Source organism: Pan paniscus, chromosome 9 (assembly GCF_029289425.2).
Source record: "Pan paniscus chromosome 9, NHGRI_mPanPan1-v2.0_pri, whole genome shotgun sequence".
Taxonomy (NCBI): domain Eukaryota; kingdom Metazoa; phylum Chordata; class Mammalia; order Primates; family Hominidae; genus Pan; species Pan paniscus.
The window spans coordinates 119,743,053-119,762,325 of NC_073258.2; the positions used below are offsets into that span (position 1 = coordinate 119,743,053).

The 19,273-nt window shown below is 52.3% G+C and overlaps 1 protein-coding gene across 19 annotated transcripts; it reads right to left on the reverse strand.

Moving 5' to 3' along the window:
• Positions 1–5,962: 5,962 nt before the first annotated feature.
• HYOU1 (hypoxia up-regulated 1) lies at positions 5,963–19,012 on the reverse strand. 19 transcript variants are annotated; one of them, XM_055094974.2, is made up of 27 exons: positions 18,913–19,012; positions 18,256–18,356; positions 17,831–17,928; positions 17,511–17,604; positions 17,254–17,332; positions 16,946–17,100; positions 16,745–16,821; positions 16,254–16,435; positions 15,881–15,996; positions 14,393–14,585; positions 14,056–14,190; positions 13,851–13,933; positions 13,580–13,712; positions 13,199–13,386; positions 12,796–12,934; positions 11,552–11,612; positions 11,331–11,410; positions 10,793–10,978; positions 10,489–10,661; positions 10,251–10,338; positions 10,023–10,145; positions 9,722–9,855; positions 9,509–9,593; positions 8,339–8,579; positions 8,194–8,244; positions 7,556–7,606; positions 5,963–7,431 (listed from the first exon to the last, which is right to left on the reverse strand). In XM_055094974.2, exons 3-27 carry the CDS (start codon positions 17,919–17,921, stop codon positions 7,370–7,372), a joined length of 3,000 nt encoding a protein of 999 aa, XP_054950949.1. In that variant the 5' UTR covers positions 17,922–17,928; positions 18,256–18,356; positions 18,913–19,012; the 3' UTR covers positions 5,963–7,369. The 19 variants fall into 19 exon arrangements, with proteins under 19 accessions (XP_054950949.1, XP_008971689.1, XP_034789746.1 ...); XM_008973441.4 differs by having other exon boundaries at positions 7,556–7,609; XM_034933855.3 differs by having other exon boundaries at positions 18,780–19,000.
• Between the last annotated feature and the right edge of the window lie 261 nt (positions 19,013–19,273).

Consider the following 19,273-nt stretch of genomic DNA (forward strand, 5'->3'; position numbering starts at 1 on the left):
GAATAGGTCTTAATAATTAAAGAGTAACCACCAGAATAATCCCAGCTGCCATGCTTGGCTAATTTTTTATTTTTATTTTTTGTAGAGATGGGGGTCTCACTATTGTTGCCCAGACTGGTCTCGAGCTCTTGGGCTCAAGTAATCCTCTCGCCTCAGCCTCCCATAGTGCTGGGATTACAGGCGTGAGCAACCACGCCCAGCCATGTGAGAGTTTTAATTCCTCTACAGCCTCATCAACACTAGTTTTCTTTTTTTTCTTTTTTCTTTTCTTTTATTTATTTATTTATTTATTTATTTATTTATTTATTTTGAGACAGAGTCTCGCTCTGTTGCCAGGCTGGAGTGCAGTGGCGAGATCTTGGCTCACTGCAACCTCCTCCTCCCGGGTTCAAGTGATTCTCCTGCCTCAGCCTCTCATGTAGCTGGGATTACAGGCGTGTGCCACCACACTCGGCTAATTTTTGTATTTTTAGTAGAGATGGGGTTTCACCATATTGGCCAGACTGGTCTTGAACTCCTGACCTCAGGTAATCCGCCCGCCTCAGCCTCCCAAAGTGTTGGGATTACAGGTGTGAGCTACTGCGCCCAGCCAATTTGTGTATTTTTAGTAGAGACAGAGTTTTGCCATGTTGGCCAGGCTGGTCTCAAACTCCTGGCCTCAAGTGATCCACCCACTTTGGCCTCCGAAAGTGCTGGGATTACAGATGTGAACCACTGCCCCCGGCCTACAGAGAGCAGTTTTATTAATCAAATGCTAACAGTTGAGATATGGCCAGACTCATGCCTTTAAAAGACTGTTCCAGCTTTTTGGGCTCAGTGAAGAGATTTCATAAGAAAAACTTGGCATGGGAAACATATGGGAGTGGTACAGGAGGGTATCTATGTGTCTTGTTCCGATAGCTCTCTTGAGTAATTTCTTGTCTGGAAGCCCAGTTGGCATCATCTTGACTTCTACCTGGTGGTTTTGGATTAATTGTTCGTGACTCCCCCTAAACAGGAGGATTCGGTAGCTGAAGGGGTGGGTTGCTCCTCCACACCTGTGGGTGTTCCTTGTTAGGTGGAATGAGAGACTTGGAAAAGAAAGAGACACAGACAAAGTACAGAGAAAGAAATCGGGGGACCAGGGGACCGGCGCTCAGCATATGGAGGATCCCGCCGGCCTCTGAGTTCCCTTAGTATTTATTGATCATTTTTGGGTGTTTCTCGGAGAGGGGGATGTGGCAGGATCATAAGATAATAGTGGAGAGAAGGTCAGCAGGTAAACATGTGAACAAAGGTCTCTGCATCATAAACAAGGTAAAGAATTAAGTTCTGTGCTTTAGATATGTATACACATAAACATCTCAATGCCTTACAGAGCAGTATTGCTGCCCGCATGTCCCAGCTGCAGCCCTAAGGCGGTTTTCCCCTATCTCAGTAGATGGAATATACAATCGGGTTTTACACCGAGACATTCCATTGCCCAGGGACGAGCAGGAGACAGATGCCTTCCTCTTGTCTCAACTGCAACGAGGCGTTCCTTCCTCTTTTACTAATCCTCCTCAGCACAGACCCTTTACGGGTGTCGGGCTGGGGGACGGTCAGGTCTTTCCCTTCCCACGAGGCCGTATCTCAGGCTATCACATGGGGAGAAACCCTGGACAGTACCTGGCTTTCCTAGGCAGGGGTCCCTGCGGCCTTCCACAGTGTTTTGTGTCCCTGGGTACTTGAGATTCCTTCAAGCATTTGTTTAGCAAAGCACATCTTGCACAGCCCTTAATCCATTTAACCCTGAGTTGACACAGCACATGTCTCAGGGAGCACAGGGTTGGGGGTGGGGTTACAGATTAAAATGGAGTCTCTTATGTCTACTTTCTATACAGACACATTACCAATCTGATCTCTCTTTCTTTTCCCCACAGGTAGCTGGGTCTTTATTCCTGGCTTGTTTCAAAATTAGCCCCTGGCTGAACAGGATGGCTCATGCTTGTAATCCCAACACTGGGAGGCAGAGGCAGGAGGATTTTTTTTTTTTTTTTTGAGATGGAGTCTTGCTCTGTCACCCAGGCTGGAGTGCAGTGAGTGATCTCCGCTTGCTGCAAGCTCCGCCTCCCGAGTTCACGCCATTCTCCTGCCTCACCTTCCCAAGTAGCTGGGACTACAGGCACCTGCCACCATGCCCGGCTAATTTTTTTGTATTTTTAGTAGAGATGGGGTTTCACCGTGTTAGACAGGATGGTCTCGATCTCCTGACCTGGTGATCTGCCTGCCTCGGCCTCCCAAAGTGCTAGGATTTCAGGCATGAGCCACTGCGCCCAGCCCCACTACGCCCAGCTATTTTTTGTATTTTTAGTAGAAATGGGGTTTTGCCATGTTGGCCAGGCTGGTCTTGACCTGAGGTCTCCTGACTGGGATTACAGGCGTGAGCCACTGGGCCTGGCAATTTGTTTTTTTTGAGAGAAGTCTTGCTCTTATCCCCCAGGTTTGAGTGCAATGGCTTGATCTCCACTCACTACAACCTCTGCCTCCCAGGTTCAAATGATTCTCCTGCCTCTGCTTCCCAAATAGCTGGGATTAAATCGCCTGCCACCAAGCCCGGCTAATTTTTGTATTTTTTAGTAGAGACTGGGTTTCACCATGTTGGCCAGGCTGGTCTCGAACTGCTGACTTCAGGTGATCCGCCCGCCTCGGCCTCCCAAAGTGCTGGGATTACAGGTGTGAGCCACTGTGCCTGGCCGGGCCTGGCTATTTTTTATTTTTATTTTTGAGGCAGAGTCTCGCTCTGTTGCCCAGGCTGGAGTGCAGTGGCATGACCTCAGCTCACTGCAACTTCTGCCTCCCGGGTTCAAGTAATTCTCAAGCCTCAGCCTCCTAAGTAGCTGGGACTACGGGCACACACCACCACACCCGGCTAATTTTTTGTATTTTAGTAGACATGGTGTTTCGCCATGTTGCCCAGGGTGGTCTCAAACTTCAGAGCTCAGGCAATCCACTCACCTCGGCTTCCCAAAGTGCTAGGATTACAGATGTGAGCCACCATCCCTGGCCAAAATAAATATTTTAAAAATATTTGGTAGAATTCACCAGTGAAGCCATCTAGTCCCAATTTTTTTTTTTTTTTTTTTTTTTTTTTTTTTTTTTTTTTTTTTTTTTGAGACGGAGTCTTGCTCTGTTGCCAGGTTGGAGTGCCGTGGCCCAGTCTTGGCGCACTGCAACCTCTGTCTCCTGGGTTCAAGTGATTCTCCTTCCTCGGCCTCCTGAGTAGCTGGGATTACAGGCGCCCACCATCACGCCAAGCTAATTTTTGTATTTTTAGTACAGACAGGGTTTCACTGTGTTAGCCAGGCTAGTCTCAAACTTCTGACCTTGTGATCTGCCTGCCTCAGCCTCCCAAGGTGCTGGGATTACTAGCCCGAGCCACCGTGCCTGCCCCCCACCTCCCCACCCTTTTTTTTTTTGAGAGAGTTTCGCTCTTGTCGCCCAGGCTGGTCTCAAACTGTTGACTTCAGGTGATCCGCCTGCCTCGGCCGCCCAAAGTGTTGGGATTACAGGCTTGAGGCAAGGCGTGCTGGGCCTCTTTTTTTTTTTTTTTTGAGTTGGGGTCTCTCCCTCCCAGGCTGCAGTGCAGTGGTGCGATCATAGTCTACTGCAGCTTTGAACTCCTAGTCTCAAGTGATCCTCCTGCCTCTGCCTCCTGAGTAGCTAGGACTACTATTTTTTGTAGAGATGAGGTCTGGCTATGTTGTCTCAAACTCCTGGCCTCAAGCGATCCTCCCACTCCTGCCTCCCCAAACACTGGTATTACAGCCATGAGTCACTGCACTTAGCCCCGCCTTTTTTTTTTAGAGCACTTTTAGGTTCACAGCAAAATTGAGGGGAAAATACAGAGTTCCCGTATATTCCCTTCCTCCATACACTCACAGCTTCCCCCATAAGAAACACTTCACACCAGAGGTCTACAGGTGTTACATCTGAGGAACCTACATTGACTCATCATATTTGCCCAAAGTCTACACTTTCAGTTGTCTTGGTGTTGCACATTCTATAGGTTTTGACAAATGTATATGTACCCACCATTATGGTGTCATACAGAACTTTGGGTGATTGTAACAAATGTACCACTCTGGGGGAGATTGAGTATGTGGGGACAGGAGGTATATGGCAACTCTGTACCTCCTGCTCAATTCTGCTGTGAATCTGAAACTGTCTAAAAGTCATCCAAAAAAAAAAAAACAAAAACCCAAAACTTCCACATTCAAAACTTATCTGACTTGTTCAACTTTTAGAGAAAAAAGACAACCCTTCGTGGTTATTTTTTTTGTGTGTGACGGAGTCTAGCTGTCGCCCAGGCTGCAGTGCAGTGGCACGATCTCAGCTCACTGCAACCTCATCCTCCCGGGTTCAATTGATTTTCCTGTCTCAGCCTCCTGAGTAGCTGGGACTACAGGCAGGTGCCACCACGTCCGGCTGATTTTTTGTATTTTTAGTAGAGACGGAGTTTCACTGTGTTAGCCAGGATGGTCTCGGATCTCCTGACCTCATGATCCGCCTGCCTTGGCCTCCCAAAGTGCTAGGACTACAGGCGTGAGCTACTACACCCGGCTGGGCCTTCATGGTTATTAAATGTAAATACAACGGGGCCAAGCTCAGTGGCTCATGCCTGTAATCCCAGCACTTTGGGAGGCCAAGGCAAGCAGATCATTTGAGTCCAGGAGTTCAAGACCAGCCTGAGCAACATAGTGAAACCCCGTCTCGACCAGAAAATACAAAAATTAGCCAGGTAGTCCCTGCTACAGGGCTGAGGTGGGAGGATTGCTTGAGCCTGGGAGGTCGCGGCTGCAGTGGGCCAAGATGGCACCATTGCACTCCAGCCTGGGTGACAGAGCAACACCCTGTATACCGTATACAACTGCTTAGATATGTACATGATTAGTGACAAGAGGGATCCTCCCTTGGTAATAGAAAATTTGGGCTAGGCATGCTGCATCCCAAACTGATGAACCGAAACTGCTACAAATGGTGAGTCTCTACCAACACATTCCCACGGCTAAGTACGAAGAACAAGGGTGAATGGTCAGAATTAAGCTCAAACCTAGCTGAAGCACTCAACATTGATTCATTCCTTGGACCAATTACTTGCTAAATTTCTATGAACTGGTATCTTATTTGTACAATGAGGTTGCTATTTTAAAAATTAATGTTACCAGCTGGGCCCAGTGGCTCAGGCCTGTAAACCCAGCACTTTGGGAGCCCAAGGCAGGTGGATCGCTTCAGGTCAGTTCCAGACCAGCTTAGCCAACATGGTGAAACCCCGTCTCTACTAAAATACAAAAAAAATTTAGCTGGGTATGGTGGCAGGTGCCTGTAATCCCAGCTACTCAGGAGGCTGAGGCAGTAGAATCACTTGAACCCGGGAGGCGGAGGTTGCAGTGAGCCTGGATCGCATTACTATACTCCAGCCTGGGCAACAGAGCAGGACCCAGTCTCAAAAAAAAAAAAAAAAAAAAAAAGTACGTTACCTAAAAATGCCTGGGATATAGGAGTCCAAATAATGTTAGCAGTAAAATAAAACCAGTATTTTGTTTCCTTGAAAAAAATACATATACAAATCTCAACTAAGTCCAAAGTGTCAATAACATTTTGATGATGTAATTATTCAAACTTTTTGAGGTTTTCACTGTCACACATGCTGGAGTGCAGTGGCACGATCATAGCTCACTGAAGCCTCGAAGTCCTGGGCCCAAGGGACCCACCCTCCAGCCTCAGTCTCCCAAGTAGCTGGGTCTACAGGCACACATCCCCACACTCAGATACTTTTTTTTTTTTTTTTTTTTTTTTTGAGACAGAGTCTTGCTGTTGCCCAGGCTGGTCTGACCTCAAGCTATCCTCCCATCTTGGCCTCCCAAAATGTTAAGATGACAGGTATGAGCCACCATGCCTGGCCCAAAATTTTTCTATTTTTAAAAACTCACAGCACAAAAACTGTAGAAAAGAATATTTTATTGAAACAGTTTCTCAATTAACAATGGAGCAAAGTACAATTTGACTCAATCCTGTCCAACCAGCATCAACAGCTACTGAAAGAATTCAAACATACAGAAGAGGTGGGGGTGGGGTGAGGGGTGGGACCCTTAGGTCCCATCTCTGCCAATGTGGCAAAAAAAAAAAAAAAAGAGGAAAAGACAAAATGACTGACACAGCCAGGTTCATTCTTGTCTTGGAGCTGAGGCAGCAGCCCTAGCTCCTGCTACAGACGGAATACTGGAGGACGGGCTCCCTAGGCGTAGGCATGGTGGGTCGGGGGCCCCCAACCTAGCAGAGCGATGCACAGAGGAAGGCCAGCCCTGACCCTCCTCCTTCATCCACAGGCCTGCCTCAGAGAGAGGGAGGTGGCATCTCTACATTCACACCATGGTCTCTCCTTTCCCCAGGATCTTGGGATAGGGGCTCACAGTAGAAAGCACATTTTGGTCAGCCCAGGGGGTCAGGGGGTGAGGGAAAGGCTCTGTCTGGGAGGAGCAGAACAGCAGAAGAGAGGAGGAGGCAGGGAGTTACAGGAACCTGGGGTACCAGGCTGCTGGGAAGATGCAGATTATGACAGAGCTTGCACGATGCTGGCACCCCATGCCAACCACTCTACGTGGCTTTCCTCTTCGGAGAGGTGGTGGGCTCCCTTCTTCACTGTGCCCCTCCCTCCTCTGGCCACTAGGGGTGGGAAATACGAGTGAGAATCCTTCCAGATTTACTTCCGCCAATCCAGAGGTACAGGCTTTTAGGCAAGGGGCAGAGAACTGCCCAATTTGCTGCAGGAAGCCAAGGAAACCCAGGGGGAAAGGAGCTGGATGGGAATGGGGAAGGGAGGCTCAGGGCAAGAGAAGCCCGCAGAGGGAGGAAAGAGCACAGATAGGCACTCAGAAACCAAACCTGGTAACTGAGGCTCTGCAGACACTGGCCTGAAAGGATGCTCATCGCATGGTGGGAGAGGAAGGGAGGGAAGGAACAATCACCAGAGAAGAGTGGAAACTCCCCAGCAACCTGATACCCTTCCCATCACCAGGACCCATCAGCCACTGGCAGCCATTCTCTTCCTACCCACAGGCAAAGGATTCAGAAATCAATAGTGATTTTTCCCAAATTTAGGGCCTATATGGGTAGGGAACAGGGAGTGGGGCTGGGGAGGAGAACAGTTTCCATTTTTAACCACAGAGGTACTGCAGAAGGAACCAGTGAGCTGTCCCTCCCTTCCCCTTCTCCACACCTCCAAATCACAGGGGTGAGAAAGGAACTCCAGCCGAGGGCAGGACCAACCCCTCCCCCAACCCTTGATGTTAAATAAATAGAAGTGGTGGGGGAAGGGGGTGGAGATGAATGGGGAAAACAGAGGTGGGGGTTATAGTTCGTCGTTCTTCAAAGGCCGCTTCTGTCCTGTCGATTGTTCTTTCTGTTCAGGTTCTGTTGGGAGTTTGGGGGAGCAAAGGAATCACCGCAGGTGAAACAGGAACCAACCCCAGTTCTTTGCAAAGGATTTCCTGAGACCCCACCAGGCTTCCCACCGTAGCCCCGGCTCCACCCTCACCTGCTCCAGGACCTCCTAACTCCAAAGGCTCAGTGTCTCCTGGCTCGGATCCTGCTTTGGGAAGGAACAGGTTAGTCTCCTCAGAAGGGAGGAAGAGGCTAAGGGAAGGCTGGGCCAGTTTTTCCATGAAGAGCCGGCTAGTAAATATTTTAGGATGCATGAACCACATTTGGTCTCTTTGCCTACTCTTTTTTTTTGAGACAGAGTCTCTGTTGCCCAGGCTGGAGTGCAGAGTGCAGTGGCGCCATCTTGGCTTACTGCAACCTCTGCCTCCCAGGTTCAAGTGTTCTCCTGCCTCAGCCTCCCGAGTAGCTGGGATTAAAGGTGTGCGCCACCACGCCTGACTCTTTTTTTTGGTATTTTTTTAGTAAAGATGGGGTTTCACCATGTTGGCCAGGCTGGTCTCGAACTCCTGACCTCAGGTGATCTACCCGCCTCAGCCTTCCAAACTGCTGGGATTACAGGCGTGAGCCACCGTGCCTGGCCTTTTTTTTTTTTTTTTTTTTTTAAACAACCCTTTAAAAACGCAAAGGCCATTCAAGCTCATGGGCTGTCTAGAAACAGGCTGTGCCTGCCAGTTTGCCTACCCCTGGGCTAATGCAACATCCACGTGCTCAACCATGGTTGCTCCAACTCACCAGTCTCTACTTTCTCAGGTTCTGAAATGGGCTCTGCATCTTCAGTCTGGCCTAGAAGGAAACCAGGGGTAAGACATAGCCTCAGGAAGGAAAGGAGGCTGTCTCCCTGTCCAGCAGAACATGCAGCCAGGTACCCTGTTCTCACCTGCTGGAGGGATGACCTTCTCCCCCTGGTCACTGGCACTGGCATTGAGGGGTGGCTCTGCCCGGGTCCCATTCTTGTCCTTAGGCCGGGGCCGGGGCTTGGTAAACTTGGCCTTATTGAGCAGATACTGCACCTCTCGGTCCAGGGCCATCATCTTAGCTTCAATGTCTTTTGAGAGCAACACAGGCTTCTCTGTGGCGGGCAGCTTAGCCTGCTCGGCCAGAGTTGCATTCTTCCAGGCCTGTGGGTGAGACCAGGAGAGGCTCCAAGCTAGCCATGGAGAGAGCAGACATCTCTGTCCCAGATGGAATCACACCCCCAACCAGCCTCTTCCCTCAGACTGCAAATCACTGCCACCCCTGGCCTCAGCCCCAAGAGGCTAACAGACTCCTCAGAAGGGTATTAAAGGTTCTCCACAATGAAGTCCCAACCTGCAGGTTTCTGGTTTACATCCTACTACTCTGGAGTGACTACAACTGAACAAACCCCTTGAATACTCCTTTTTTTTTTTGAGACGGAGTCTCGCTTTGTTGCCAGGCTGGAGTGCAGTGGCGCGATCTCGACTCACTGCAACCTCCGACTCCTGGGTTCAAAAGATTCTCCTGCCTCAGCCTCCTGAGTAGCTAGGACTACAGGCGACCACGCCCAGCTAATTTCTGTATATTTAGTAGAGACAGGGTTTCACCATGTTGACCAGGATGGTCTCAATCTCTTGACCTGGTGATTCGCCCACCTCAGCCTCCTTAAGTGCTGGGATTACAGGCGTGAGCCACCGCGCCCAGCTGAATACTCATATCTTGACTCTCCACTTTACTGAGCTCTGGCTCAAGAGTCCCCACACATCCAAAACAGTTTCTGCTTCACATGACACATCAGTTTCACCTAGCCAAACCCTGGCCCATGTTCTGAACCTAGCTCAAATCCCAGCCCCTCAAAGCAGCTTTCTCTGTCCTCATGGGATGGGCTTTTTTGCTCCTCCAGGCTGATGACTCTTATGGCCATGGCCCTTGCTTGGGACTAATCAGAGGTGGGCTCAAATACAAACATCTTTTGTCTTCAGGTTAGATGCTAAGCCAGGAGGCAGGGGCTGCTGTGGCTTCATCTCTCCACCTCTCCCACAGTACCTAGGATGGCACTAAGTATCTGGTTAAGTATTTACGAAGTGATTACCCAGGTCTCATTGATGACTTTCTCTAACGTTGTCATCTCCACCTCAGTGAAGATCTGGTCCATCTCTGGGATGAGCCGGGCCCCCCTGGAAGCCAGAAAGGAGACCATTAGCCCCAGAGGGAGAGGGGCCTGGAGTGTGGGGAGTGGGAAGCTGGTAGGAATGAAAACCAGTGGCCTTGGCAGGACTGCAAAAAGGGTTCAGGGGCTGCTCACTTGAGGAACATGCTGGAATGGTTGAGGAGATTATCGAGGGCAGACAGCCGTTCGGGCCACTTCTTGCGCTCCTCTACCCGAAAAAACAGTCCTTGGCACAGCTTCCTCAGCTCAGCCAGCTTCTCCTTCAACATCTGATGGATGTGCGATTGGGCAGAGGGGTGGAAGGGATGACAGCAGAGCCTGGAGTCAGCCCCATGTCCTTCTTTATGGGCTCAAGCCCCAGCTCTTCTCTCTCTCTGACCCTGGGAGAGGAAGGAGAGCTCCCACTCCACCTGCCATGTCCTGAGAGGCCCCTCACCACTGTGGTGGCTCCAACACCCTCATCCTCCAGCCAGGTGGATGCGGCGCTGAGCTTCCCAGAGATCTCCTCACGCTGCTCCTCTGTGGACACTTCCTGGTACTCGGGCTGGTACAGCTTGTCCTGGGGAGGGGGACATGTAAACACATGCACCCACAAGCCCAGAGGCAAGGCCCACAGAGCCAGGTGTAAGCCCAGTGTGGGGGCTGCTGCCTCCTGCCCACTGACCTGGGTCTCAAATATGAACGCTTCCAAGCTGTTGGCAGCTTTTTCCCGTTCCTGCTTCTCCAGGTCTCGGAGTGTCAAGTCCTGAAGTCTATGGGACAAAGGAGGGGTAGGGATGAGGGAGAGGGCAAGTGAGAACTTGAGACTCTGGGTCCGACAGCCCTCCCTCCCAGGGCGCCATCCCACATCCTGCCCACCTTGCACACACATGTACACACACACACCAGCTGTCCTAACTTACCTCTGCACCGACTGAGCCAGCTTATCCTCTGGCAAGTCAGGCAGGTCCAGAACAACCAGCTCCACCCCGATCTCCTCTACCATTCGCCGCTTCCTGGCGGGCTTCTGCTTCTTCTCTCCCTCTGGGGCTGGAGCGATGCCCTCAGGCCCTGCCTCTGCCTTCTCACTTGGTTTCTGGGTGGGAAGAGTCAGGGGTGTCAGGAAAAGCCTCTGCCCTCCTACATTCTCCACAAGGCCAGAAACAAGGCAGGCGCCCGCTCCCTTAGCCTCTGGATCCACACTGGCCTTCCTCTGCCACAGCTCACCTGGGCCTCAGACTTGTCCCCATTTTCTTTTTCTGTGGCCTTTTCTCCCTCGGGGGTTGCATCTCCCTTAGGTTCAGGGGGTGGGAGCTGAGAGCCATCCTCCACTGGGGCCTCAGCTTCCTCCTTGAGCTCCACCTGCTCCCCAGGCTCGTCCTTGCTCCCCTCTGCAGGGCTCTCCTCTTCCTCCTGGGAAACACCACAGGCGCCCCAGGGAACGATCAGGAGCAGAGCCTCCAGGCAGGCCTGGCTCGGCACCGCCGACCCCATGGGGGTTCCATACAGGTGACTGCTGTATGGAAACGGTCAATGGCCTGCTTGGACTGTGGCAATCTAGCTGGACAAAGGAAGAGCATCTGCAATGAGGGGAATGGGCCTTGGGAGCGCCAGTCAAGAAACAGCTCAGAGCCCAGAGGATCCTGGGGAGTGAATGGTTAACATAACAGCAGCAGGGGTGGCCTACCCTCACCCCCTTCCTCTGCTGCTACTACCTGCATCCCCCACCGTCCTCCATGCTTCCCTGGCTCCATCCTGAACTCACCTGGACAGTATCAGTACCATTCTCCTTGGCATCTGGTGTGGTACCGCCTCCAAACAGGCTGGAAATGGTGTTGCCAAGTTCTAGGGGGAGTAAAACCCAAAGACTCAAAAGGAGACCACAGCAGTGACTCCACCTTCTAACCCAAGGGCCATGCCCTGTCTACCTCCCCAACCTTCACACAAGTACATTCTCTCCCATACACACATGCATGCTCATCTTACTGGTGAGAGTAGATTCCTCTTCTGGGCTGTCCTCTACCAGTGTCTCAAATACAGACTCCACCTGAAAACAGGTTCAAAATGAAAAAACACACAGGCTAATCCACCTTTTCTCCACAAACATCCTGCCAAAGTGGGTGTTTGCTTATGCACACTCCATGCCGTCACAGGCCTAGTCTCTCACCTGCCTTTTCTAAGGACTTGGAGGTGGCTGCCCATCTCCTTTGATTAAGAGCCCTCCATGAATAGGGTCCCAGCTCCTCTTTCTCCAAAGAGCCCCCTACTTCTCCACTCAATAACTGTATTGGCTATTACATCCATATTACCCCCAGATTTGTTCTTCAAAAACGGATTCCTGGCCGAGTGCAGTGGCTTATGCCTGTAATCTCAACACTTTGGGAGGCCAAGGCAGGTGGATCACTTGAGGTCAGGGGTTTGAGACCAGACTGGCCAACATGGTGAAACCCTATCTCTACTCCAAATAACAAAAATTAGCCAGGTGTGGTGGCAGGTGCCTGTAATCCCAGCTACTCAGGAGGCTGAGACAGGAGAATCACTTGAACCCGGGAGGCGGAGGTTGCAAGATCACGTTACTGTACTCCAGCCTGGACAACAGAGCAAGACTCTGTCTCAAAAAAAGTAATAATAATAATAAGTGGATTCCTGAGGCTGCGTGGCTCCCACCTGTAATCCCTGTACTTTGGGAGGTTGAGGCAGGATGATCGCTTGATCCCAGGAGTTAGAGACCAGTCTGCACAACATAGTGAGACCCTATCTCTATAAATAAAGTACAAAAAAATTTTGCAGGATATGGTGGCACATGCGTATCGTCCCAGCTACTCAAGAGGCTGAGATGGGAGGATCATTTAAGCCCAAGTGTTCAAGGCTGGAATGAGCTATGACCATGCCATTATATTCCAGCTTAAGTGACAGAGCCAAGACCCTCTCAAAAAAAAAAAAAAAAAAAAAAGAGTGGATTCTTTAAACCATTCAATTGTTCCAAGAAATTTACAATGCCTATATCAAACCATTCAATAGTTCCAAGAAATTTACAATGCCTATAAGCATTTATAGGCTATAAGGAGGTCTGCACCAGATCATCAGTTAGCTCTGTTCAGAGCCAACATTTTTCTGATTCCTAAACCTTTTTTGGTTATCTTATCCTAATGCCATGTGGAACCCACTTTGGAAATGGCTGGCAGGGCCTGAGCCCCTGCTCTGCACACAGGGTCTCCTTTAGCTCTCACCCTGTCTAGACTGAGCACGCCACTCTCATCCAGGTTGAAGTGAGCCTTGATGCCCTTGGACTCGTAGTCAGGATACTTCTTGAAGCTGTCACCCACCCCTTTTAGCTTCACTGTGGTCAGATTCTGGGAGCCAAATACCCTGGTTGGGAAGGAAAGAGGAGTTCAGGGGGACCCACCCCAGCCCATCTCGCCCTCTAGACTACATGGCCTCCTGGCACAAGGTGTCAGGGGCACTCCCCAAGGGCACACTCAAGAGGACGGATGCATTCTCCAGCGAAGCTGATCATAGCTGCCCTGTTTCAGCCCCGCAGGCCCACATCCTCCCTCACCCCCAGTCCTCAGATTATCCAGCAGCCACGCCTCCCCTTCCCTGGAGCTCCCATCCTGCACCCCTGCCCCTCACCGAAGATCTTCAGGCCCCAGGAAGCCCAGGTCACCGTAGTTGATGTGGAAGTTGAAATCATGGCTGTAGCGGTTAAAGGTGATGACTTTGCGTTGAGGGTAGGGCCCCATCCGAGAGAAGAGTACCCGTTTATTGTGCTTCAGGCTGTGAATCCCAGGCTCCTCCTCCACCTCCCTCGTGAACTCCACCTACACAGCAGGCAGACAGAGGCACACTGTTGCACACTAGAGAACCCGAGTAGGTTCTGGGGTAAGGATGGGGGTGGGGTGGGGGAGACCTCTTAGCAGAAAGACAAAGGGATGAGCCAGAGCAGACAGAAGGGGAAACCCTACTTGGGAGAGGTAAAGGGAGCTTGTCACCTGCTCAGTCAGGCTCACTCACCAGGATGGGGTAGACCACTGCATCTCGGACGACAAATGGCTTCACTTTAAAGGCTTTGCTGAGCGCAGCTGCCTGGTACACTGCCCCCATGGCGGCTGCTTCATCTGCATTGATGTTCTTCCCCAGCTCCTCCCTGGGAAAGCCCCAAGCCTCAGCACGGTCTACCCTGGAGCATGCAACCGGGACTTCCCTCCCCTCAGCCCTCCAGCTGCTCAGCCCAAAGCCCTGCCCCAGGCAGAACTCAGCCAAGCGCTCTAGCCCCCACACTCACTTGCCCACGGCCTTCAGCAGCACCTCCTGAACTTTGGGGACCCGAGTGGCCCCACCCACCAGGATCACCTGCTCAATCTCATCCTGCAGTGGGTAAGAATGACAGGTGGAACAGCATGCAGTCAGCACTGACTCGTCCCTTGACGTCCCATGGGTTTCCTATGCCCTTTCCTACGGGGCATTCCCGCCTTCCCCTACTCGCTCACCAGACTCATTTCGGCACTCTGGAGGGCCTGCTGTACAGGCCCAGGCACCCGCTCAAACAAGTCTGCACACAACTCCTCAAATTCCACACGAGTCACTTTTGCCTTGAAGTCCACATCATCCATCAGGCCTTCAATCTGGGAGAGGATGGGGACTGTCAGGGGGTTCTTGCCCAGGTCCCGCTCTCTTGGTGAGTAGGACAGAAATAAATAGGTCTTTGGGAGGATGGTAGCAGGAGGAGCATGGGCCATGCCAGGCACGAGCAGCCCAGTTCAGTGGCAGGGTCCCCCACCCTCTACGTGGGACAAAATATAGCCTCAACCAGCCACTTGTGGGCACCTGTGCCATGTGGTCAGCGTTGGCACTGAGGACGGTTTTGAGCCGATTAGCCTCACGCAGCAGCTTGGCCATGGCACGCGGGTTCTCCCGCACATCCTTTGCTCTCTGACCCTTGCGCTGCTCATTGAAAAGCCCAGCCAGGCGTTCTCGAAGCCGGAGCTCCATCTCCAGGCCCCCCAGGGTACGGTCAAATCTGTTGAGAAAAGGGAGCAGGGAAAAAAGTGAAGAACACATGGAGTCCCCGCATCTGCACAGGAGCCTCTCATCCCCACATGGCACCTTTCCTTCATTTCAGGGGACCTTGTTCATCTCCAGTGCCCCATGTGTGGACACACACTCTGCCCTCAACTCTCTACAGCACAGCTGACACCTCGCAGTGACCCTTCTTCCACTCATTCATTCGACAGTGTTTACTGAGCATTACTTATGTATTTCCCTCTGGGAATACAAATGTGGCGGTGGGGAGAGAGACAGGGTCCCTGCTATGGAAAAGTTGAATAATCACACAAATGTGAAATTATCACTACGTCACATGTTGTAAAGGTGAGGGGACAATGCCTGCAGAACATGCATGGGGGGAGATTCAGGCTACTGAGGGAGACCCAAGAACATGTCCCCTAAAAAGTGATGCTTGAACTGAAACCTGAAGGATGAGTTCAGTGCAAGCATCACTTGAACTGAAGAGTTCAGAGTTCACTAGCTGGAGGGGAAAGAACATTCTAGACAGAGGCAACAACGTTCATAAAGACCTTGAAGTGGGAGAGTGCATGGCAAGTTCCGGAGGAGGGCAAGCATCACTGGGGCTCAAAAAGCGAGAGGGCTCAGGGCTCAGACAGGCTGCGGAAGGCAGGGTTGAGACAGGCGCAGGGAAAGTTATGGAGCCAGTGACAGGTTTTTAAAGAAACAGATAATGATTAGGTTGGATTTTAAGAAGAACCCTCTGGCTGCAATATGAAGAAAGAACTGAAAGGAGACGTCACTAGGAACAGGGAGATGTTTTTAATTCTGCAAATAAGAGGTGATGGTAGCTTGGGCTGGGTGGTAATGGTGAAGACGGAAAAAGATGATTTCAAGAAATAAGACAACAGGGCACATGTTCTCAGGATCTCCTGAGGGCTATGTCACAGGCCAAAAAAAAAAAAAAATTTAAAAAGAGGTAAGACAACAAGAATGGTAAATTATTTAACTGGAAATGACAAGAGAACAAAAACATGATTGAATCTGACACCCTACATATTGCCTGCGGCTCCATGGATTTCCTTAGAATACATTTTGAAAGTTCCATGTCTTCCAATTTTCCCAAACTGTCCTCCCCTGAGCCTCAGCTTCCCCTTACTCTTTGTGAGTGGTCCCCTACAATGACTGATGCCTCAATCAGGAGACCATTCCTGCAGCATGCAGGAAAGCAAAGCAGTGTGTCTCCTCCAAGAAGAAACCCCTGACTTGAGGGTCTTCACAAGCAGCCCTCCCTGCCAAGTATCCACTTACCCTACTCCCCGGATCTGCAGCTGTGGCTGCATCCCAGCTTCCTTAGTCTTCACCATCTGGTAGGTCACAATGGTGCATACGGTGCTGCCTGAGCCCATGTCATAGAACATGATATTCTGTAGAGATATCAAGGCAACTGTCACAGGAACCTTTTCAAACTCCAGGAGGCCTGCCTGCCCACCCACCTGCTTCCAATGGGCTGTCTGACTCTTAACACAAAACTAAACAGCTCCAACAGGGGCTGGGAGGAGGCTATTGGTGCATTTTGCCAAGGGTCAGCCCAGCCATGCAAACCAGATGCAAAAGGGACCAAGTGGCCTCCATCCTTAGATTTAGTCACCCTGCATGTCTGGTCAAGGCTCCCCTGGCTCACCTGGGCAGTGGTGTTAATATCTTTCCGGCGGAAGACACCATAGCTGAGGGCAGTGGCGGTGTTGTCATTGATGAGCTGCAGCACTTTGAGGCCAGCCATACGAGCAGCCTGCAGCACAGCTCGGCGCTCGGCCTGGTTGAAGAAGACTGGCACGGTGATCACTGCATCCTTGATGGGCTGCTCTACAGATGACAACAGAAAAGGGTCCCGCCGGCTCCATACCTTAGATGAGGGCTTCTAATCTCGTCACTAATGACATTTTGGACTAGGTAATTCTTTGTTGTGGGTGCTGTCCTGTGCACTGTAGGATGTTTAGCAGCATCCCTGGCCTCTACCCACTAGATACCAGTTGCACCCCTCAGATGTGACAACCAAAATATATCTTCAGATGTTGCTAAATGTTCCCTGGGAGGCAAACTTGCCCCTGTTGGAGAATCACTGCCCTAGATCCTGGGGAACCTGGCCCTAAGGGCCCCACCTTGACCACTCACCTGCAAAATCTTCAGCTAGAGAACGAGAATAATTGAGAACCATGCCCAACACTTCCTCAGGTGAGAACTGCAGCTGCCTGAGGGGAAGGAAGGTAGTTGGAGCCAAGGAAAGCCAGGCATTAAGGCAGGACAATCAGGAACACACACCAATGAGGAGCCCAGCAGCGTTGCCGAGACCACCTTCCCCAACAGAGCACTCACGAGCTGATCTGAAAGTGTACAGTCTGCCTCTGTGGGTCGAAAGTCAGCTCGTGCTCCGGGAAGCGGGCCTGGTAAAGAGCTACATGGGGGTTATCTGCCTGCTTCCCCAGGAGGTGCTGGAAGTAACGTAGCGTAGCCTTTGGATTCTTAATCGCCTGAGGGGTGAAGAAGGAGCAGACTAGTATTAGGCTCCCAAGTCCACCATTACCTACCTCTTACATCACAGAGACTGATAAGGAAACAGACTCTGGGGGCTGCCATCTCCTCTCCTCTGCCCACCACTCTGGGAAGGGGGACTGCTAGCTCACCATGCTTGCTGCACTGTCTCCAAAGAATCTTTCATTTTCTTTCAGGGTCACGATCACCGGTGTTTTCCTCCGAGATTCCCTGAGGAAAAGAGATTTTGGGCCCAGGTGCCTGCAGCAGAAGGACTCAGAAGCCTCGACACTCACACACATTTAACCACTCAGATGCCGAAGTCTGCTGTGGGCACTATGACTAACACATTCACACTTGGAGCCCAGACTCCCTAGTTCCCCACTCTTAACACGGGGGCCACCCTCACTTATTCAAGACAATTTCCATGGGCACTCCAGGTTTGACGATGGCCACCTTCATGGACTCACTGCCCAGGTCCACAGACATCACTGCCAGTGTATCTGAAGGGAAAAGAGGTTTGTCAGTTAGCTCTCCCTTCGCCCACCTTCCTGGGACTCCCTCTAATCAAAGCATACCACTTTCCATGGGTAAACGAAGATGGCAAAAGACAAAAAGGCCTGGACCTAACAACTCAAGAGACTTCTGACCAACAGCCCCAAGCCCACTTCCCATCATGCATCCTTCAGTCATCATTTATCCATTTGCTCCCTCTACTGGGGTACATACCACTCAGTGCCAACAGGTCTGCCAAGAGCACAGCCACCAAGGCCCAACAGACTCGCCTCCTCGGCCTCTGCCTCCTAACTTTGACTGCCATAGTGCCCCTGGGGGAGGCGAAGAAAGAAAACACTTAAAACTGGATACCCGGAGTGAAGGAGACAGAATCACATCCCAGAACGGAGAGGCTGTAAGATTCATATCTACTTCATTCTTACCCAGGGCAGAGCAGCCTACTTCTCCCCTTCTCCCTCCTGATGGGTACAAACCATTCTCTAATCATCCCAGCAGCGCCCACACAAAGGCCCAAGTGAAAGAGCATGGGTCCTCGGCTTTGCCACATCCCTAAACTGAGAAGCTAACAGGACAAGAGAAAGGAGACCCGAGCCTTTTGTCCACCACACAGGCAGTGAGTGGCTCACCGCAGCACTTGCCTGTTGTCAGACACCTGGGGTGCGGCCAGGGATCCCCGCCCAGGGCTCAACCACCTCCCCACACCTGGAGCTCCCCCGCTGACGGGGAAAGCCAGCTGGGCCTGGACGGGAAGAGAAAGGTAATGACGTTGGGGGTGGCTAGGATGAAGGAAAGGCCTATCTCCTCCTCGGCATCCCTGCGGGTTGTCCCGCCCCCTCCCCTTTCCCAGCTCACTCCCCGGCCCCGCTGTGCCCACAGACGCAGTGCCAGGGGCGGTAAGGTTCCCCGCCCGGCGGGTAGCCGTTACCCGGTGTTCACCTAAACCCCACCTGACGAAGGCGGCGGCTCCCACTCCCGGAAACGGATCCCGGCCCGCCCCAGCGCGTGGGGACAGACCGGGGGCCGAGCTGCGTGCCCCCCGGTGCGAGGCCGAGCGCCCGGCGTCCGCGCGGCCCTCCCTTGCGCTCCCGACCCGCCCCCGGAGCTCGCACGCTGTCTCCCCTAGGAGGGGTGGCCGGCCCGCACCTCCATCCACCCCCGCTACCTCTTGCCTCCGCTCCTGCGGCCCCAGCTCTGGGACAGACGCGGCACGAACGTACCCACGAGGCCGGCAGCGCCCCCCACCTGCGCCCTTCACAACTCCCCTCGGTTTGCAAACTGTTACATTAGCCACCAACCTCTCGGCGGCGTCTCGCGCACCAGCCGGCCCCGGACGCGGCGCGCGCTCATTGGAGCCTCGGCCGCCCGGCCCTGCGCTGCGCGCCCGGCCCCGCCCCCGCCGCCCCGGCGCGCGTACTCATTGGACCACGTCCCAGGCCCCGCCCCCTCCCTTTGCCAGCCTTGTAATGGGGTCGGCGGAGGGGACCAGCCACCGGTTGGGCAGAAGCAGCCGGCGTCGGCCTGGGATTGGACCACGTCACGGGGCCAGCGCGCTCCACTCCTTCCTCCCCAGCGCCGGCCCCGGGGCGACCGCGGGACCTTTTCCGGCGCTGGATGCTTTGCTGCCGGGGTTCGGGAGTGACCTGCGCCTGGAGCAGG

Bases quoted from the DNA above. Each gene is read 5' to 3' on its own strand.
- HYOU1 (XM_008973441.4), bottom strand. From the start codon at position 17,921: ATGGCAGTCAAAGTTAGGAGGCAGAGGCCGAGGAGGCGAGTCTGTTGG. The intron at 14,586-15,880 runs GTAAGTGGATAC...TTTTCTCAACAG, and splicing joins CTGCAGATCCGGGGAGTAGG to ATTTGACCGTACCCTGGGGG. The intron at 13,713-13,850 runs GTGAGTGTGGGG...GGGCTTTCCCAG, and splicing joins CTGCTGAAGGCCGTGGGCAA to GGAGGAGCTGGGGAAGAACA.